The following is a 17,805-nucleotide window of genomic DNA, read 5'->3' as shown; positions in this document are numbered from 1 at the left end:
ACCATTACTCCCGCAAGGTGTACCCCCTTGCACACCCCGATGAAGTAACCGGCCGCCGAGAAGTCTAAGCCGAGCGCGACCCATGCCACCCCGACAACAAATACTCCAACGCTGCCAAGACCGACGAGGCACGACGGTCTGAGGTCTACATCAACGAGCTCACATTGTCGTCATCTTCAAGCAACGCCGCCACCCGGCGACGCCCGAATCTACTCCAACTTCTACATCAACACACTCCCCAAACCCCGTCCAAGCTCCGACGAGGGAAAGCCACTTCACCGACATGTCTTCTTCCGATGAAGCTATCCATATCTTGTCGGGCACCGATGAGGCGAAGGCAAGACACACTGTGTCTGACATCGACGAGGCGAAGGCAAGACACACCGTGTTTGACACCGACGAGGCGGACACCACCAGGCCGGGCACCGACGAGGCGAAGGCCGACCATCTGTCTGAGCTGACGAGGCCAGACATCTTCATCATCGGACATCGACAAGCCGGAGGGATGTGACTAAGCATCGCCGGAGCAACGGACGTACCGCTCCACTCTTCTATTCCACCACATCATCACCATCATCTACACCGAGCACTTGGAGAAGACGAGACTTGAAGACGACGATCATTGCAGCAGCTTAATCGGAGGTGGTCCGTGGCTCCGGCTCGCGGACGTAATTAATCGGGAGCCTTCTGAGGCCCGTGAACCAGAACCTCACAATCGCCGAAGTCATATTGGCCGAGCTAGCAGGCCATTGAGTGCTTATGTAAAGGGATCATGTAATTTGTTTTCTCCCACGAGAGATTAATAAAGTACAAGTTTTCCTATGTTTTCTTTGTGTACTCAGTACACTGGCACGCCCGCATATTTATTTTTCCTGGCGCGTAGAAAGATAATAACACTATAACCATCGATGTTTGTTATTATTTTTCGTGTCAAACACCCGCAGCCCCCACCGCCGCTCTCCCGCAGCCCCCCGCCGCCGCAGGAAACAGAGGGGATCGAGCTCCGGCCGCGGCCACTGAAGAAAACGGCGTTGGCAGGTTCCTCCGTCGCCACTCCGGGCTCCTCCACCCCGCCCCCTCCGACAGGCTCCAACGGCTCTCTCCGTCCATTCCCTCGCCCCCGCACTGGCCATCGAGCTCCAGGCCGACTCCAACAGGTAGCCGTTTGTGCTATTTAACTGATTTTTTTATGTACTATGTGAAATTGAATGATGTGTGTACTGTCCCATTTGACAAAATTGTTGTTGATTGGGCTGCGTGGTTGTGCAATTTGACAAGATTTGAGTGTTGTGCATTTGCAAGTGTTGTGCAATGGGTGAAATTGATAAGGGAATACCTCAAGTTGGTATGAGGTTCAGAAATGCAGATGAAGCTTGGGTGTTTTGGGTAGCATATGGGGGCCGTGCAGGGTTTGATGTGAGGAAGAGAAACAAACATGTAAGCAAGTTTGATGGTGAAGTGACTTCATGCAGATTTGTTTGTTCCAATGAGGGTCTTCGGAAAAAAAGAGATAACACTGGATCATGTGCCAAAGCGTATTAGAGCTGAAACAAGAACATATTGCAAAGCCCGGATGACTATAACATTGGATCGAGTAGCAAAAAATTATGAAGTCACAGATATTGTGCTAGAACACAATCATTACCTTCAATTGCCACAAACTTGTCACTTGATGGCATCACAAAGGAAGATTTCCGAAGTGCAAGCTTTTGAAATAGAAGCCGCTGATGATTCTGGAATCATGCCAAAAGCTGCACATGAGCTTGCTTGTCGTCAAGTTGGTGGACCACTTAACCTCGGCTACACTTGTGTTGACCAAAAGAATCATTTGCGAAGCAAGCGGCAGAGAGAGTTAGCTTTTAGACAGGCTGGTAGTATGTTGAAGTACTTCCATGACAAAATTATTGAGAATCCATCTTTCCAATATGCTTTGCAGTTGGACTGTGAAGAGCATATAACCAACATATTTTGGGCTGATGCAAAAATGGTTCTTGAATATGCACACTTTGGCGATGTTGTCACATTCGATACCACTTTTGGCACAAACAAAGAATATAGGCCATTCGGTGTTTTTCTTGGACTGAATCAGTTTAGAGAAACCACCATTTTTGGTGTTGCATTACTATTTGATGAAACATGTGACTCATTTACATGGCTTTTTGAGACTTTTCTAGCTGCACATAATGGGAGGCAACATAGAACTATTTATACGGATCAAGATGCAGCAATGGGGAAAGCTATAAGAAAAGTCTTCACGGAATCATATCATGGATTGTGCACCTTTCATATAATGCAAAATGCTGTCAAGCATTTATCTCCATTGAAGGGTGAAGAAAAAGATGAAGAGAAAGAGAAAGATGAAGGGAAAGATAAAGATGATGGGAAAGATGAAGATGAAGATGAGGAGTCTCATATTCTCACTGATTTTAGTGAATGTATGTATGGCTATGAGGACAAAGCAGAATTTCAAGAAGCATTTGACAATATGAGGCATAAAGTGCATAAGCACACTTGGTTAGATAGTATCTACAAGTTGAAAAAAAATAATGATACAATTTGCACATAATTACAAAGGAATTGCACCTTTGCATAATATGCATGAATAAGCATATAATAGTGTAATTTTTGCCAAAAAGAAGTTTCATAAGAAGTAATTAATTAGTGATAGTTGTATTACCCTTAATAAACAAACAACAAAATAATGAAGTTTTCCTAAGAAAGAATGAATTAGTGGCTTTGATATTACCCTTTAAGAAGAAATAAAATGAAATAAAAATTAAATCAAATTCATAATAACAATAAAGTTTTATAAGAAAAATAAATTGATGGCATAGGTATTACCCTTTAAGAAAAAGAAAATAATGAACTAATAAAAAGTGATGAAAAAGTTTGACACAATTTACATAAAAATTGTGCTTTTTATAATCTGCAAGGATAATCATACAATAGTGAATTTTCGTAAAATGGAAGCTTCCTAAGAAAAAATGAAAGTGGCATCGGTATTACTATTAAGAAAGAAAGGAAATGAAATAAAAACTAAAACAACATCAAAATAAAGAATCTTAGAAAGAATGAATTAGCGGCTTGGTGTTATCCTTTAAATAGAAAGAAAATGAAATACAAATTAAAAAAATCCAAACAATTAAGTTTTTTCAAGTAAATATGAATTGGTGGCATTGGTATTAGACTTTAAGTAAAATGAAAAAAGATCTAAAACAAACAATGCCAAAATGTACACACAATATACAAAAAAATATTGCCTTTTCAAATATGCAACAACAATGGTTAAAAAAACTACAACAAGAAGCATATAATAGTGAAATTTTCGCAAAAAATCCTAACAAGGAATGAATTAGTGGCATTGATATTACCCTTAAAGAGAAATAAAATAAAATAATAACTCATTTTTTATAAGGAACATTGAATTAGTGGCATTGGTATTAGCCATTAAGAAAAACGGAAATGAAGAGAAAAACTATAAACACTTTAACAACTTTGCACCGTAATTGCACATTTTTGTAGTGTGCAAAGAATAATCATACAATAATGCACCTTTTGCATATATTTTATAGTATTTGTGTGTATACATTTACACTCACCCACATCCCAAAATACCCAAAAAATAGAAAAAACGACTAATAAAGAAAAACAAAAAAGCAGTAAAGAGAAAAGAACAAAGGGAGAGAGTGGAGGGTTAGATCGCACAGTAAATGGGCTTCAGGATGCTAAGGAATTTACAGGCCCAAATATGCAATTGGTGAAAAAACTAGCCCAAAAGAACTCGCAGAACAGAACAGAAAAAAGAGAGCACAAATCTCAAAGCAGAAATCAACGACAGGAAAAAAGACTAACACAAAATGAATTTCCTGGCGACAAACGTACAGTAGAAGTGCTGCAAAAAATACCCATGTGAAAAAGAAAAACCGACTAAAAATATAAAGAAAAGAAAAGGCAAAAACCCATACAAAAAAATATGCAATGTGTAAATGGCCTAATGCCCAATAGAAAATTTGGCTTAGCCAAACAATGGCAAGTCCAAAACTTAGCTAGAAAAATTTGACTTACCCAAACAGGGACAAGTCAAAAATCCAGCCTAGGAAAAGAAAATTGACTTACCCCAAAGTGAGCCAAGTCAAAAAAATCAGCCTATGGAGTTGGTGTAGGAGATCTACAATGTTTTGTGAGTAGTTAGTTTAGGTCTAGTAGGAGTGACATGGAGTTGCAAACAGCCGCCGCATGTTCGCATCCGGGTCGGGCTTCTTATACATATTTTGCTGCCTTCTATAAAAATAAGGTACGCCTTTGGCGTACTCTCGAAAAAAAATCAGCCTAAGAAATCATGAAACAACACATGAAAATAAAATAGCACAAATCTTGAACAAGAATCAATGACAGAGAATTAACTGATCTAAATTTAAAATTCAGACAACTTACATGTAACTGAAGTGTTCTTTGGTCTTTACTAGCTAGTACTACAAGGTCCATCTCCAAAAAGGAAAACAAGCTAATACTGCAAGGGCAAGTCAAAATAGAAAAATCGACTTAGGCCGAACAAGGGCAAGTCAAAAGTTCAGCGCAAGAAAATTTTGATTTACACCAAACAGGGGCAATCAAAAACACAGCTTAATAAAAAAATAGAATACCCCAAACAGGGGCAAGTCAAAAAAGTAGACTAAGAAATTATGAAACAACACAAGAAAATAGAACAACACAAATCTTGACACAAGAATCATTGGTCAGAAAATTAACTTATGCAAATTTAAAATTCAAACGACTTACATATAGCTGAAGTGTTCTTTAGTACCGACTAGTACTACAAGGTCCATCTCAAAGAAGGAAAACGAGCTAGTACTCCAAACTGCAACTGGAACTGCAGTCCATGGCGACCCAGACCCCCACACCGCTCGGGTCGGCGGATCCTACATGATACGTTCCGACATAGAAGGCAGCCGCCGGAAGAAGTTGATCACTGGCGCCGGCATCCGGTCCCGGAACATGGGGTGCCGGAGGTAGTAGAACCCGGCGACCACTGCCACCACCTTCATGGGCACCATGTACAGCACCATGGCCACCACGACGCAGAGGACCACGAACATCCCCGTGGCGCGCGGGTCGCGCCACGACACGAGCGCCTGCAGCCTCTCCGCCTGCGTCGCCACGTCGCCGACCATGGCCTGCAGCCGCGCTCCGACCATCCTAGCGCGGTCGTACCGCGCGCGCACCACCTCCGCCGACCTCCCGCTCGGTATCGTGTCAAACTCCTCGTCCAGCTCCTCCCTGTCAGGCGCCTCCGCCATGGACGCGCGCACGCACGGGTGCGGCGCCGGGGCGCGCGGCCTGCGCCGGTACTTCCACACGCCGACAGCGGCGACGTGGAGCGTGAGCGTCGGCACGATGAGATCCGGGTGCCAGGCCAGGAGCACGAGGACGGCGTGCGCCATGGTCGTCGCCGTCGGGTTCCGCCACGACCGGGTATCCTCTGCCCACCGCGCCGTGTCGGCCACCCACGACAGCGCCGCCGCGGCGCGGTTCCAGTTGGCGCGCAGCTTCCGCATGCTGAACCCCCGGGGCTCCGCCGCGTCCAGCATCCACATTGCCACCTCCCGCCGGAGCGGCGGCTCGGCGCGAGCCAGGTGAGCGGCCGAGATGCGCGCCGCGGCCAGCCGAAGCGCCTCGCGGTTCACGGACGGGATCGGACGCAGGTGGTGCATCGCCGGTAACACCGGCTGCCCGTACATGTGCAGCACGTCGAGCGCCGTCCCGGACGTGGCGAAGCGGACGGCCAGCTCGACGTCGCCCATCCTCTTTGCACCGGAGGGCAGCATCAAGATTAGCGGGTACGTGCCGCGGTACACGCGGCCGTTCTCCAGCGTGGACAGCCGTATCCGGACCTTTCCCATCGGCAGCGAACATGCGGCGTCTTTCCCCTCGTCCGGCGGAAGCGACTGCAGCGGATCGTCGAAGACGCCGACGGTGAGCACGGTGCACGGGTCGTACACGGGCCACGTGTACTGCTCGTTCCAGGCCGGGTCGAAGCTATCGGAGATGGTGCGCGTGCGCGCCCACTTGGGGCCGTACTTGGCCACGGCGTACGCGTCCGTGCACCCCTTGCCGTCGGCGGTGCGCATCGGTAGGAGGCCTTTGCACCCGACGATGCCAAGCTCCAGCACGCCGATTGGCGGGCGCCACAGCTGCCGCGCCGAAGGCCGGAAGTCACTGCTCGCGTACTGCGGCTCGTCGGCAACGTGGTAGCCCCCGTCGAGGCACACTCGTACGTGCAGCCGGCCTCCGTGCATGTGCATGGCCGCCCTCTTGCCCACTTTTCTGATAGCCTCGTCGGAGGGGAGAAGGTCGAGCCACTTGGATGCCACCTTCCGATCGTCGACCCGCCTCTCGATGGCAGCGAGCGAGATGCTGGCCGAGCCCACGGGAAAAGCTTCCTTGCCGTAGCGCACCTCGAGGGAGATGACGAAGCAGTCGTCGTCGATGAACGGCTCGGCGGCGACGAACACCAGGTCCTCGTTCCACGCCGGCCCACCGTTGCGGTTCACCGGCGTCGTGCGGGTCTTGAGGGACTGGAAGCCAAGGGTCCCGCGCACGGCGATACCGGCGTCGCGGGGCGGCGCCGCCGTGAGCGTGTCTTGCGCCTCGATGACTGTCAGGCGCAGGAGCCAGAGCTTGGGTGAGACGTACACCTTGGCCCGCGACGCGACGGCAGCCGAGAACGACGATGCTGACGGGGAGTCCGCTTTCCACGCCTCGCCGAAGGCCTCGTCAGCTTGCGTGCCGGCCCACGTGGCGACCATCAGGTCGGCACCGGCGAGTCGGCGCCCGCCTTCAAGCCTGTACCATTGCGTGGCGAGCGGCCCGTCAGGCGGGTCCCGCGCGTGGACGTCGGCGGTGTCGAAGCAGAGCCCGCCGAGGAAGCTGCGGTCGTCAGCGACGGACACATCGGCGTCGGGAGGGAGGTCCCACACAGAGACCTCGAGCGTGGGGCCCGGCGAGTCGATGGCCGGATCGCGCTTGAAGGCGAATGTCTGATCCCACTCGAAGAAGGCGCCGCGGCGCGCCTCCCGGGTGGACGCGTGGCGGCCGCCGGCGGCCACGCGCACGTGCGGGTGCGCTCCCGCCGGCAGCCCCCGCGCCCGCACAACCCTGACGAACAGGTACGGCATCTTGTCCACCAGGTCGTGCTTTGATCGCTCCATCGGCACATCCGGCGGCGGCGGCGCCGGACGCGGCGCCACCGGCACTTGCCTTGGCATCGGCGTCGGGATCGGCGGCGGCGGTGGGGTCTCCTCCTCCGGCGGCCTCTCTGACGCCGCCCCATCGGAAGCTGGCAACGCTTCCGAACTCATTACCGGCTCCTCCTCCGTGGCCGGGGTCGGCGCTGCCGGGTCACCGTCACCCTCGGGTGGCTTCTCCGTGCTTGCTTCGTCGCCGGCTGGTGGCGCTCCTTGTGCTGTCGCTGGCACCTCTGCTTCGGGCGGTGGGTCCGCACACACGGGTGAAGGTGAAGCATCGGGAGCCGGCGGCGGCGCATCAACCTTTGGTGGTTCCACGTCGGGCGCAGGAGGATCAGCGGCAGGCGGGTCAGGCTCCGGCGCGAGGGGCTCGTCGAGGTAGTAGACCTTGAGGCCGATTTCGCCGCGCACCCAGCTGAGGAAGCTCTTCTTCTCGAGCGGGAAGTAGATGAGCGCCTCCTCGCCCTTGCGGACGAACTGGCGCGCGTCGAGGCGGACGCGGCCGAGGAAGTTGTTGCGCCGGGTGGGTGCCACCCGCACGTCGTGGAAGATGGCCACCTCGAGCGGCTCGCCGGCGACGGGGTCGATGCCGCCGGATCCGGGGCCCGGGAAGTTGAACTCGAGCGGCTCGTTCCAGGCCGGGTTGAGGTCCCGCGGCACGGTGCGCGTCTTGCGGCGCTGCCCGTCGAAGTCGGCGCGCGCGTACGGGCTGGACGTGCCCGTCCCGTCCTTTGGCAGCAGGTTCCGCGCCTCCACCACCTCCACCACCAGCTTCCTCACAGTCGCCGCCATACAGCATACGATCGATGGAAGTCGCCTAGGATTTATTCTATCTTTTCCAGTCGGCACAGCTCAACGGTGATCCGCCGGTGAGCTGAGGAGACATGGAGCTGAGTGTGTGTGTCAGTGAGTCGGAGTGGAAGACTCTAAATAGAGGCTGAGACGAGGGGAAATACATTTGGTTCCTGGTTGTATATGCATCCTATATGAGGATTTTTTAAATTTTTTTAATAAAAAGTCAAAATAGATAAGAACTATTTTAACAAAACACTTGACTTACTTTTGCACTGATATATAAATGTCGATGAAAAAAAACAAAAGTTGACCTCACAACAAAAAAGACAAAATTTATTTGCTATTATAGGTCACTATTCACACTATTTTAGCCAAAAATTTGTCTTTTTTGAAAAGAAGTCAAAAGGATATATTTTTTTGTGTATTTTATTTCTCACGAGTACAATAGAAGGTCAAGTTTATTTCAAAAATATTTTCAGGAATTTTCAACTTTTTGTTGAATTACTAATTTTTTTTCATATAGGGTGCATATGTCTCCATAGACCAAAAATTTCCCTCCCTGAGATGAGAACGCATGAAGAATAGCATGGCGGCACGCGGTGAAAATGATGGTTGGTTAGTTTGTTTAACTAGGCGTGAAGAGGAAAAGGAATATATAGCCTTGTAGGGCGTGGAATGAAGGTGCTTATCTTCGTTTGCAAGCATCTGTAGGTACATTTGAAAAGTGGAGCATTGTGAATAAATGACCAAGTATTTTATGCCTTGGAATCAAATATACAGCTCTTGTTGGTTTGAATTCTTAAGGTCAATTCAAAGGAATTTCACCGAAAAATTGGAGGTTTTCGATCCTTAAGAATTTTTCCTGCGCTCGCTTGATTCCAAGGATTAAAATATTTCCCCCTTAGAGCAACTCGAACGCGTCGACCCAAACTGGCGGTGATTTTGTCCGCATTTTGTCCGTTTGGGTGCGTCTTCTTTTTGATTTGGGTCAGCACTGCGCCCAACTTGTCGCCCCATATTTGCCGGCGTGGCCGCCCTTTTTCAACGAATATGCACACATTTTGCATATTTCACAATGAAATAAAGCATAATTTTACAAGTCATATAAAAATTAAATTGTTTCACACAGTTTTACAAGCCGAATAAAAATGATACATCTATTGGTTGCCAATATGAAACAACATATGCTCAACCAAATCATTTTGCAACTGCATGTGAGTTTTCTAATCACGTATTTCATGATTAAATTGGATGAATTGTTCAAACATTGCCGCTCCTCACAACATTCTCACCCTGAACTGAAACCCTTCATCGTAGATACGTTTCGGACGCTCATCTTCTACGATCATATTGTGCATAATCACCTCTCACAGCTGCTTCGTGCTCCAAGTCCTAGCAGGATACCGGACGATGCCCCATCGAGATTGCAAACACATCAAAGGCACACTCGACGTCCTTCCTAGCACTCTCCCGCTCTTGGGAAAATCTTTTTCTCTTCTCTCCGACAGGGTTGGGGATTGTGTTTACAATAGTGATCCACTAAGGATAGATACCGTCACCTAGGTAGTATCCTTTGGCGTAGTTGTGGTCGTTGATGGTAACATTCACCGGAGGGCTATTGCCTTCGGCAAGCTTTGCAAACACCGGCGAGCGTTGAAGCACGTTGATGTCATTGTGTGATCCGGCCATGCCGAAGGAAGAGTGCCAGATCCAGAGATCTTGTGAGGGCACGGCCTCAAGTATGACAGTGCAAGATCTGACATGGCCCTTATACTGCCCTTGCCAAGCAGAAGGGTAGTTCTTCCACTCACAGTGCATGCAGTCTATACCGCCAAGCATCCCTGGGAAGCCCCTGCTGGCATTCATCGCCAACAAGCGGGTTGTATCTTGAGGAGTCGGCTCTCTCAAGTACTCAGGGCCAAACACAGCAATCACAGCCTGGAAGAACTTGTACATGGAGTCTAGGCATGTAGACTCGCTCATGCAGACGTACTCATCAATGAGATCACCGGGCACTCCATATGCATCCAGACGGCTGCAGTGCATTTCTGATAAGATGAGAAGCCAATCTTTCCCAGGGCATCCTCTTTACACTCGAAATAGTCTTCGTGTCCGACCACCCCCTCTCTAATACGGTTGAAAAGATGCCTACTCATACGAAAACGCCGCCGAAATTTCTAATGTTTGAACAGCAGGTAGGTTGTGTCAAAGTAGTCCTTCCAAAGAAGAAAATGGACACTCTCTCAGTTACGATTCAACGTCGGAAGGTGCCCCTGGATGGAGCCATGGAACAATGGCCGCTGGCTATTAAGGTGGTGATGGACCAACACGTCAGTCAAGATCTCCTCCTCCTCATCAGACGAGGAATCGTCGGGGTCACAAAGGAAATTATGGAAAAAGAACTCGTCGGTGGATTCCATTTTGTACCTTGGCAAACTGTCGAACAGCTTGCGGGCGTCGACGAAGGAGCCAGCCGGCGAAGGGAGGCACGCTTCCCTTGGACTAGGTGGCTGGCCTGGAGGCGTCCGACGACCGTGCCGGCGTTAGGAAGAAGGAGCTGGCCGGGGCGGCGAGGCGGCTTCCTGGTCGCGACGGCGTCGGGGAGGTGGGGTGGGAAGCTTTCGGTGCCCTTGCGGCGAGATGGTGGTGGTGGTGACGTGGGAGGTGGCGGTGTTGGGAAGAGATGTTGCGGCACCGGCTGCTGGCAGAGGCACTGGAAAATGGGTGGCGACGGTGGAGAGGATGGCCAATGTGCTGCCGACTAGCAGGCCATGGGAGGAGTAGGCGGGCGCCGCGCACGTCCGTTTTGTCTCTGCGCCGACGCAAACGATGCTCAAAATTGGGTCAGAAATGGGTCGGCGGGCGTACGAAAAGCGGACGCGCGCCGTTTGGGTCAGCGCGTTGGGCCGATTTTTCTGTCCGCGTCGACTCAAACGAACGCGCGCATACGAAATGAGTTGGCGCATTGGAGTTGCTCTTATGGTTCATCTGGTCTTAATTTTGAAGAAAAAACTTGCATCCACTCAAATCTCTTGATAGAATTTCTTTATTTTGCTTATGCAGCACCGTAGTTTTCTAATCATGCTTCATCACTGGCACTAGGGCTCCTCTCCTCTCCTAGGTGCACACTTTAATTAAAGTTCATAAAGTCCAGGAGGAGACGGAGAGATGAGATTCCAAATCCCTCTCTTTACCTTTTTCTTTTCCTTAGACGCAGAATATTATTTAGGAAAAAGAAGATCCTTTCTCCGCATCTGTATGAAACGAGTAGGCGATGCGTGGAATCGAATGCGTTGCTTTTGCATGGAGTTGTGCAATGCAGATCTGGTTGAGGGGTGCGTTGAGTCAGAAAAGGCGAAAAGGCAGAAGCCATCCAAGCCGACCATTCCCTTTCTTTGTCCCCATCCTGCCGCCCACTATGCACATGACCGTCACTTGAAGACGTATGCAAAAGCAACACACTCATCTGCACAAAAACCCACTAGACCTGAAGCAAAACATTCAGGAAGGATACTGTTGTGATCTAGCGTCAGGTATCTCTCAAAGAAAGGGTTAAATTTCCAGAAATCCAATTTGCCTCTAGGAAGGAAGCGTATGTTCGTGCGCGTCAAAAATGTATTTTGCAATGTAAAAATAATAATAATAAAAAGATGTGTTCATTGTCATACTCAAATGCTACCCGCAAATTTTTAGGGGCAAAACTTAAGCATTTTGATTTGTGTGAAAAAACAAGTCCAATGTCGAATGTTATCTCCAATGTTACACTATTTTATTTTTTCACCGACCAAGCACTGCTGGCCATTTCACATTAAAATTGTCCAGCACACTGGTTACACTAACATGAACATCTACACATAAATTCATGATTTTTAAAATTTATTTAGTATTTATTTTGAATTTACTGTTCATCTGGTAGCATATGCTTCCTAGAGCTAAAACGATCATCTCGAATTTCAGTTAAAAGCATCAAAATCTGGTACAAAGTAGAACATCGAGGATGTGGTATACTGGTATGTGTAGAGTGGTTCATATGATCGTGATAATTTTTATGAAAATGATCCAAATCTATTATCAAAGTTGACGGAAAGTACAAAGCACCTCAAACGTAATAAAAATCACATCGAGATTTCGATACCACCGAACAACCACCACCATCGCCAGAACAAGCCGTTGATGCGCCGCTGTTAAAGCTCCTTTATCAGAGCCAGCTTGACCTTGTCAATGACAACCACAAAATCTTTGTGCATGTGCCCCTAAGGACCAGCGCTCTAGAACCACAGTCATTAACTCTGTCCCCATATCTCTGGGTTGTGCGCAAATCCCCATATCCAGCCCATTTATGGGGCAGACACGCCCAGTCAGTCCTCCACGTAGGACACGACCCGGGCGGATGGTAGTGTTTTGTTGAGTTTTTTAGTCCTTGTAGGTGCAGCGCTCGGGCGGATGGCGGTGCTTCTTCTTCAAGTTTGTCTTGCACGTTCTGATCCTCCTCGAGTCCGTCCATTTAGATGTAGTCGACAGAGCTCTGGCATAGATTCCCGCCGTCTCCTTCGAACGGTGAGGTTAGGGTTTTCGTCGTGTGGCGAGATTTGATGTCAGGTTCTTCAGATCTATTAAAGAGTTCAAAGGTAATGCTCTTATTAAAATCGAGTGACCAAATTGTCCTCCCAGATATACAGGAAGGATATGAGGGGATCGCTCGTGAATGCTCTTATGAACACTATTTTGATATGGCATAGTAGTAAACCACGACTAGGACTATTAGATAGATAGCTTTGTCCAAACACCTTATCATCTGATTTGCTCGTCTGTTGCGATGTACATATCTGCCTAGACAACTTCATAGGATCCACTGCCCCAATAAGTGGTGACACATTATTAAAATGTGTTTTGAGTTCTGATGGAGGAGCAACCAAATATATACATACAGAACTTAAACTGACGCAAACCAACCTATGGTTGGATGGTTAGAGGAACCGTGGTATACCCAGCCCATCAGGGTTCAAGTCCTGGTGCTCGCATTTATTCCTGAATTTATTTCAGGATTTCTGATGATGCGCATTTAGTGGAAGGAGACGTTTCCGTCGATGACGAGGTGGTTGTGTCCATGTGTGTAGATATGGAGACCGGCTAGGTGTCAATCGACTGAAAATTGTATTCGGCCAGTCACTTTTTGTGTGTAGGTATGAACATACGCAGCCACAAAAACAAAAAGCCTAATAAGGCCAGAAGTGAGAGAGCACTCGTGAGAGATGCGATGTGCACAAACATGCATGTTTCATAAAGAGAGAGAGCAATTGAGAGAGATTTGTGATATGTGCATGCATGTGAAAAAATGAGAGAGAGAATGCATTCATGTGCACAAACAACGACAAAATTTACACTTAAATTGCGCCTTTTCACGGTATGCAAAAATAAGCATATAATAGTGGAATATTCTAAAAAAATGCTAAGAAGGAATGAATTAGTGACATTTCTATTACCCCTAAAGAAGAAAGAACATAAAATAATGGACGCGACTAACGACCAGACGGTATGAAATTAACAATAGTTACGTACGATCGATCTCCACCTGGCTCCCGTGACCTGTGGACACTAACAATACACATGCAGTGCAAACTCCATGCGAATGTAGAATCCCTCCAGTTGGATAATAGTTACATGCAAGAAAAAAAATTGATGTCATCAAAGATTTCATCTAAAAAAGTACTCAAAACATTTTGTAGCTCAAACCGTCGCTCCGATTGAAAAACTGTTTTCACATAAAAGATTCGTTACGACGAGATCTTCAAAACTAGATCCCATGTTGGTATGTTTCGACGATTTTTTTTCGGGTCAGAAGTTACCAGACCCAGACTAAGTAAGTTATCACGTATATGATACATAAGTTACCATCTTATTTATATAGAAATTACCGGGGCATAAAAAATGGTCCTCCAATTGTCCCATATGCAAATGATTCAGAATAGCGAAAAGTTGATGTCATCCTTGATTCCCTCATATTTTCAAACTTCAAAAACGTTTTTTAGCTCAAACCTTCTGTCCGATCAAAAATCGTTTTTGCATAAAAAGCACGCCGTGAAGAGGGCACCGAAACTAGATTGTAAGTTGATATGTTCCGAAGACTTTTATTTTGGATCAAAAGTTACCACTTCTGGGCTAAGTAATTTATCACACATGTTTTACATATGTTACCACGTTGTTTACACAGATATTACCGGGGCACAAACCTCATAACCTTCTTTTCAACTCAGATTAAAGTTACTGCAGTGATTGTGCAAGCATTATCACGTATACGATGCATATAGTACCAAATTTTTTACACGGAAGTTGTTGGGGTACGTTTTTAAACAACTCCCTCGCCAAAGTTATCAGGACCGAGGCACATAAGTTATCATGTATGAGTTATCATGCTATTCACAGAGAAGTTATCAAGAGGATATTTCATCAACCCCTCCCCCCATGCCAAAGTTATCAGGACCGAGGTACACAAGTTATCAGGTCTGTGATATGTGAGTTACCATGCTATTCACATAAAAGTTAATGGTGGTATATTTCATCAACCCCCGCTCCCCACACACACATCCCATGCCAGAGTTATCAGGACTGGGGTACATAAGTCATCAAGTGTGCAATGTGTGAGTTACCATATTATTCACAGAAAAATTAACGGTGATATATTTCATCAACCCCACCACCCCCACCCCCCCCACACACATCTCATGCCAAAGTTATCAGCACCGAGGTACATAAGTTATCAGGTGTGTGATGTGTGAGTTACCATGCTATTCGCACAAAAGTTAACGATGGTATATGATATGTCTCCGTCGTATCTATAATTTTTGATTGTTCCATGCCAATTTCCTACAACTTTCATATACTTTTGGCAACTTTTTATACTATTTTTGGGACTAACATATTGATCCAGTGCCCAGTGCCAGTTCCTGTTTGTTGCATGTTTTTTGTTTCGTAGAAAATCCATATCAAACGGAGTCCAAACGGGATAAAAATGGACGGAGATTTTTTGGAATATATGTGATTTTGGGAAGTGAAATCAACGCGAGACGATGCTCGAGGGGCCCACGAGGCAGGGGGCCCTCCCAGGGGGACAGGCGCGCCCCTGACCCTCGTGGACACCCCGTAAGGCGGTTGGTACCTTTCTTTTGCCGCAAGAAAGCTAATATCCGGATATAGATCGTGTTAAAATTTCAGCCCAATCGAAGTTACGGATCTCCGGAAATATAAGAAACGGTGAAAGGGTAGAATCTGGGAACGCAGAAACAGAGAGAGACAGAGAGACAGATCCAATCTCGGAGGGGCTCTCGCCCCTCCCACGCCATGGAGGCCATGGACCAGAGGGGAAACCCTTCTCCCATCTAGGGAGGATGTCAAGAAAGAAGAAGAAGGAGGGGGCTCTCTCCCCCTCGCTTCCGGTGGCGCCGGAGTGCCACCGGGGGCCATCATCATCACCGCAATCTTCACCAACAACTTCACCGCCATCATCAACAAACTCTTCCCCCCTCTATGTAGCGGTGTAACCTCTCTCTTACCCGCTGTAATCTCTACTTAAACATGGTGCTCAACGCTATATATTATTTCCCAATGATGTATGGCTATCCTATGATGTTTGAGTAGATCCGTTTTGTCCTATGGGCTATTTGATGATCAAGATTGGTTTGAGTTGCATGTTTTATTATTGGTGCTATCCTATGGTGCTCTCCGTGTCACGCAAGCGTGAGGGATCCCCGATGTAGGGTGTTGCAATATGTTCATGATTCGCTTATAGTGTGTTGCGTGAGTGACTGAAACACAAACCCGAGTAAGGGGGTTGTTGCGTATGGGATAAAGAAAACTTGATGCTTTAATGCTATGGTTGGGTTTTACCTTAATGATCTTTAGTAGTTGCGGATGCTTGCTAGAGTTCCAATCATAAGTGCATATGATCCAAGTATAGAAAATATGTTAGCTTATGCCTCTCCCTCAAATAAAATTGCAATAATGATTACCGGTCTAGTTATCGTTTGCCTAGCACTACAAAAAAAATACACTTTCGTGATGATACGTGTTTGTCACAGTAGGTCGCGTTTTTTGTCATGCATGTACATCCATGACGATTTTACGACAGAATCAAGATAGTCATACCTGTGCTGTCGTCGAAGTGTTCCATGACATTACCAAAATTAACATCACGGAAGTGTGCACTTCCATGATGATAAATCGCGCGTCACAGAAGTGCTTTCGTCAAGGGTGACCGACACATGGCACCCACCGTAACGGAACGCCGTTAAGCTATCGGGTCGGGTTTTGGATTCGATAACCCGTTAACAGCCCCGACCAATAGGGATTTTCCATGTGTAAAATCATCATTGGCTAGAGGAAACACGTGTCGGCTCATCGTTGGGACAGATGTCATCCACTCATTGGACAGAAGGCGCCTATGATACGTCGACACGTGGCACGGCCCAATAGAGGCCCATTCCCGTGAAAAGGCCGGCCCGTTTGACTTGGTCAAAAGGTGGCGGGTCGGCCCATGGAAAGCCTGTTAACGGCCTGTTCGCATATAGCCCATTTACAGCCCGCTAACCCAAGGACCGTTATGCCCTATCCGAATTAGGCCCAGTAGCGTCATCTGGGCCATCCAATATGATTCCAGTCCGTTTTCACTTCTGGCCCATGTATGGCCCATGACGTCTTTCGGCCCATATGAGGCCCGATGTAACTCTTGGCCTATTAACAGCCCGTGGTGAAATTGGCCCGTAATGAACAGTGTATCACTTTACACACCCATTAATGGCCCATGGTGAAACTGGCCCGTAATGAACAGTGTATCACTTTATACCCATTAACGGCCCTTTATTCCGTTGGGCCGTTTCCAGCCCATGTTATCTTTCGGCCTTCTCAGAGCCCATTTATTCTTGGGCTCATTTCCAGCATTCGTTTACTTACGGCCCGTTACCGTCATTCTCTACTTGTGGGTCAAATTCAGCCCATGGTTATAGTCGGCCCTTTTGTGGTCCGTTAATACGTTGGGCCATTTTCATAGCGTCATCAAATACAGCCTATTAACGATGACCCGTTATGGTCGGCCCATGAACGGACGATTCCAACTCTAGCCCGTTTACGGCCATAATGCAGCCTGTTATTGGCCCATGTTTGGCCAATCGATCATACGGCCCGTATAAGGCCCATTGATGATACGGCCCGTAGAAGGCCCATTGTTTCTACGGCCCGTAGAAGGCCCACTGTTTCTACGGCCCGTAGGAGGCCCAGTGTCACTACAGTAAATATTAGCTCATGGTTATTGTGGCCTAGTTTTAAAAAATAGGTTATTGCAGCCACTAGCAAACCGCGGAAAAAGAACTGCACTGACTACAAGCAAACAAATAAACAAGACAACAAGGAAATAAATAAGCAAGCAACTTATGCTAGGCTATCACGGCTATTACACATATTACATCCACTGGGCATCAAAGTTCGCCACCAGTGCAAATATAGGGAACAAAGCAGCATATAAACGCCGCAGCAAAACAAGTCCAGAACTGAAACCACTTCAGAAGAGTTCAAGAAAAAATATCTTGGGTACTCATAATGCTGGCAAGATGCTTAGCAAGCTTATTAACTTTCTCTTGTTTAGCGCTTAAATCCTCCAGCGCTTACTGTTGCATAAGAAAGTACGCATCTGAATTCTGCAGGGACTTCCTCAGTCCTTCAGCTTCTTACCGCAGCACAGCTGACTGATGCCTTTCAGCTTGTAGCTGAGACTGAA

General features: G+C 47.6%; 2 protein-coding genes and 1 pseudogene across 2 annotated transcripts; 1 reads left to right on the top strand and 2 right to left on the bottom strand.

The window, feature by feature from the left end:
* Positions 1-1,266: 1,266 nt before the first annotated feature.
* On the top strand, positions 1,267-2,566 carry LOC147973486 (protein FAR1-RELATED SEQUENCE 5-like; annotated as a pseudogene).
* A 2,166-nt stretch (positions 2,567-4,732) lies between these two features.
* Positions 4,733-8,186, bottom strand: LOC147973485 (C2 calcium/lipid-binding plant phosphoribosyltransferase family protein). The gene has a single exon (XM_087522085.1). The coding sequence runs from the start codon at positions 8,034-8,036 to the stop codon at positions 4,920-4,922; it is 3,117 nt and encodes a 1,038-aa protein (XP_087378211.1). The 5' UTR covers positions 8,037-8,186; the 3' UTR covers positions 4,733-4,919.
* Positions 8,187-9,578: 1,392 nt separating this feature from the next.
* Positions 9,579-10,085, bottom strand: LOC147973484 (uncharacterized). Its single transcript, XM_087524696.1, has one exon. The coding sequence runs from the start codon at positions 10,083-10,085 to the stop codon at positions 9,579-9,581; it is 507 nt and encodes a 168-aa protein (XP_087380822.1).
* Positions 10,086-17,805: the final 7,720 nt, after the last annotated feature.

This window comes from Triticum urartu, chromosome 5A (assembly GCF_056163025.1).
Source record: "Triticum urartu cultivar PI428250 chromosome 5A, HENAU_Tu73, whole genome shotgun sequence".
Lineage (NCBI taxonomy): Eukaryota > Viridiplantae > Streptophyta > Magnoliopsida > Poales > Poaceae > Triticum > Triticum urartu.
This window is presented reverse-complemented; position numbering and strand designations above follow the sequence as displayed.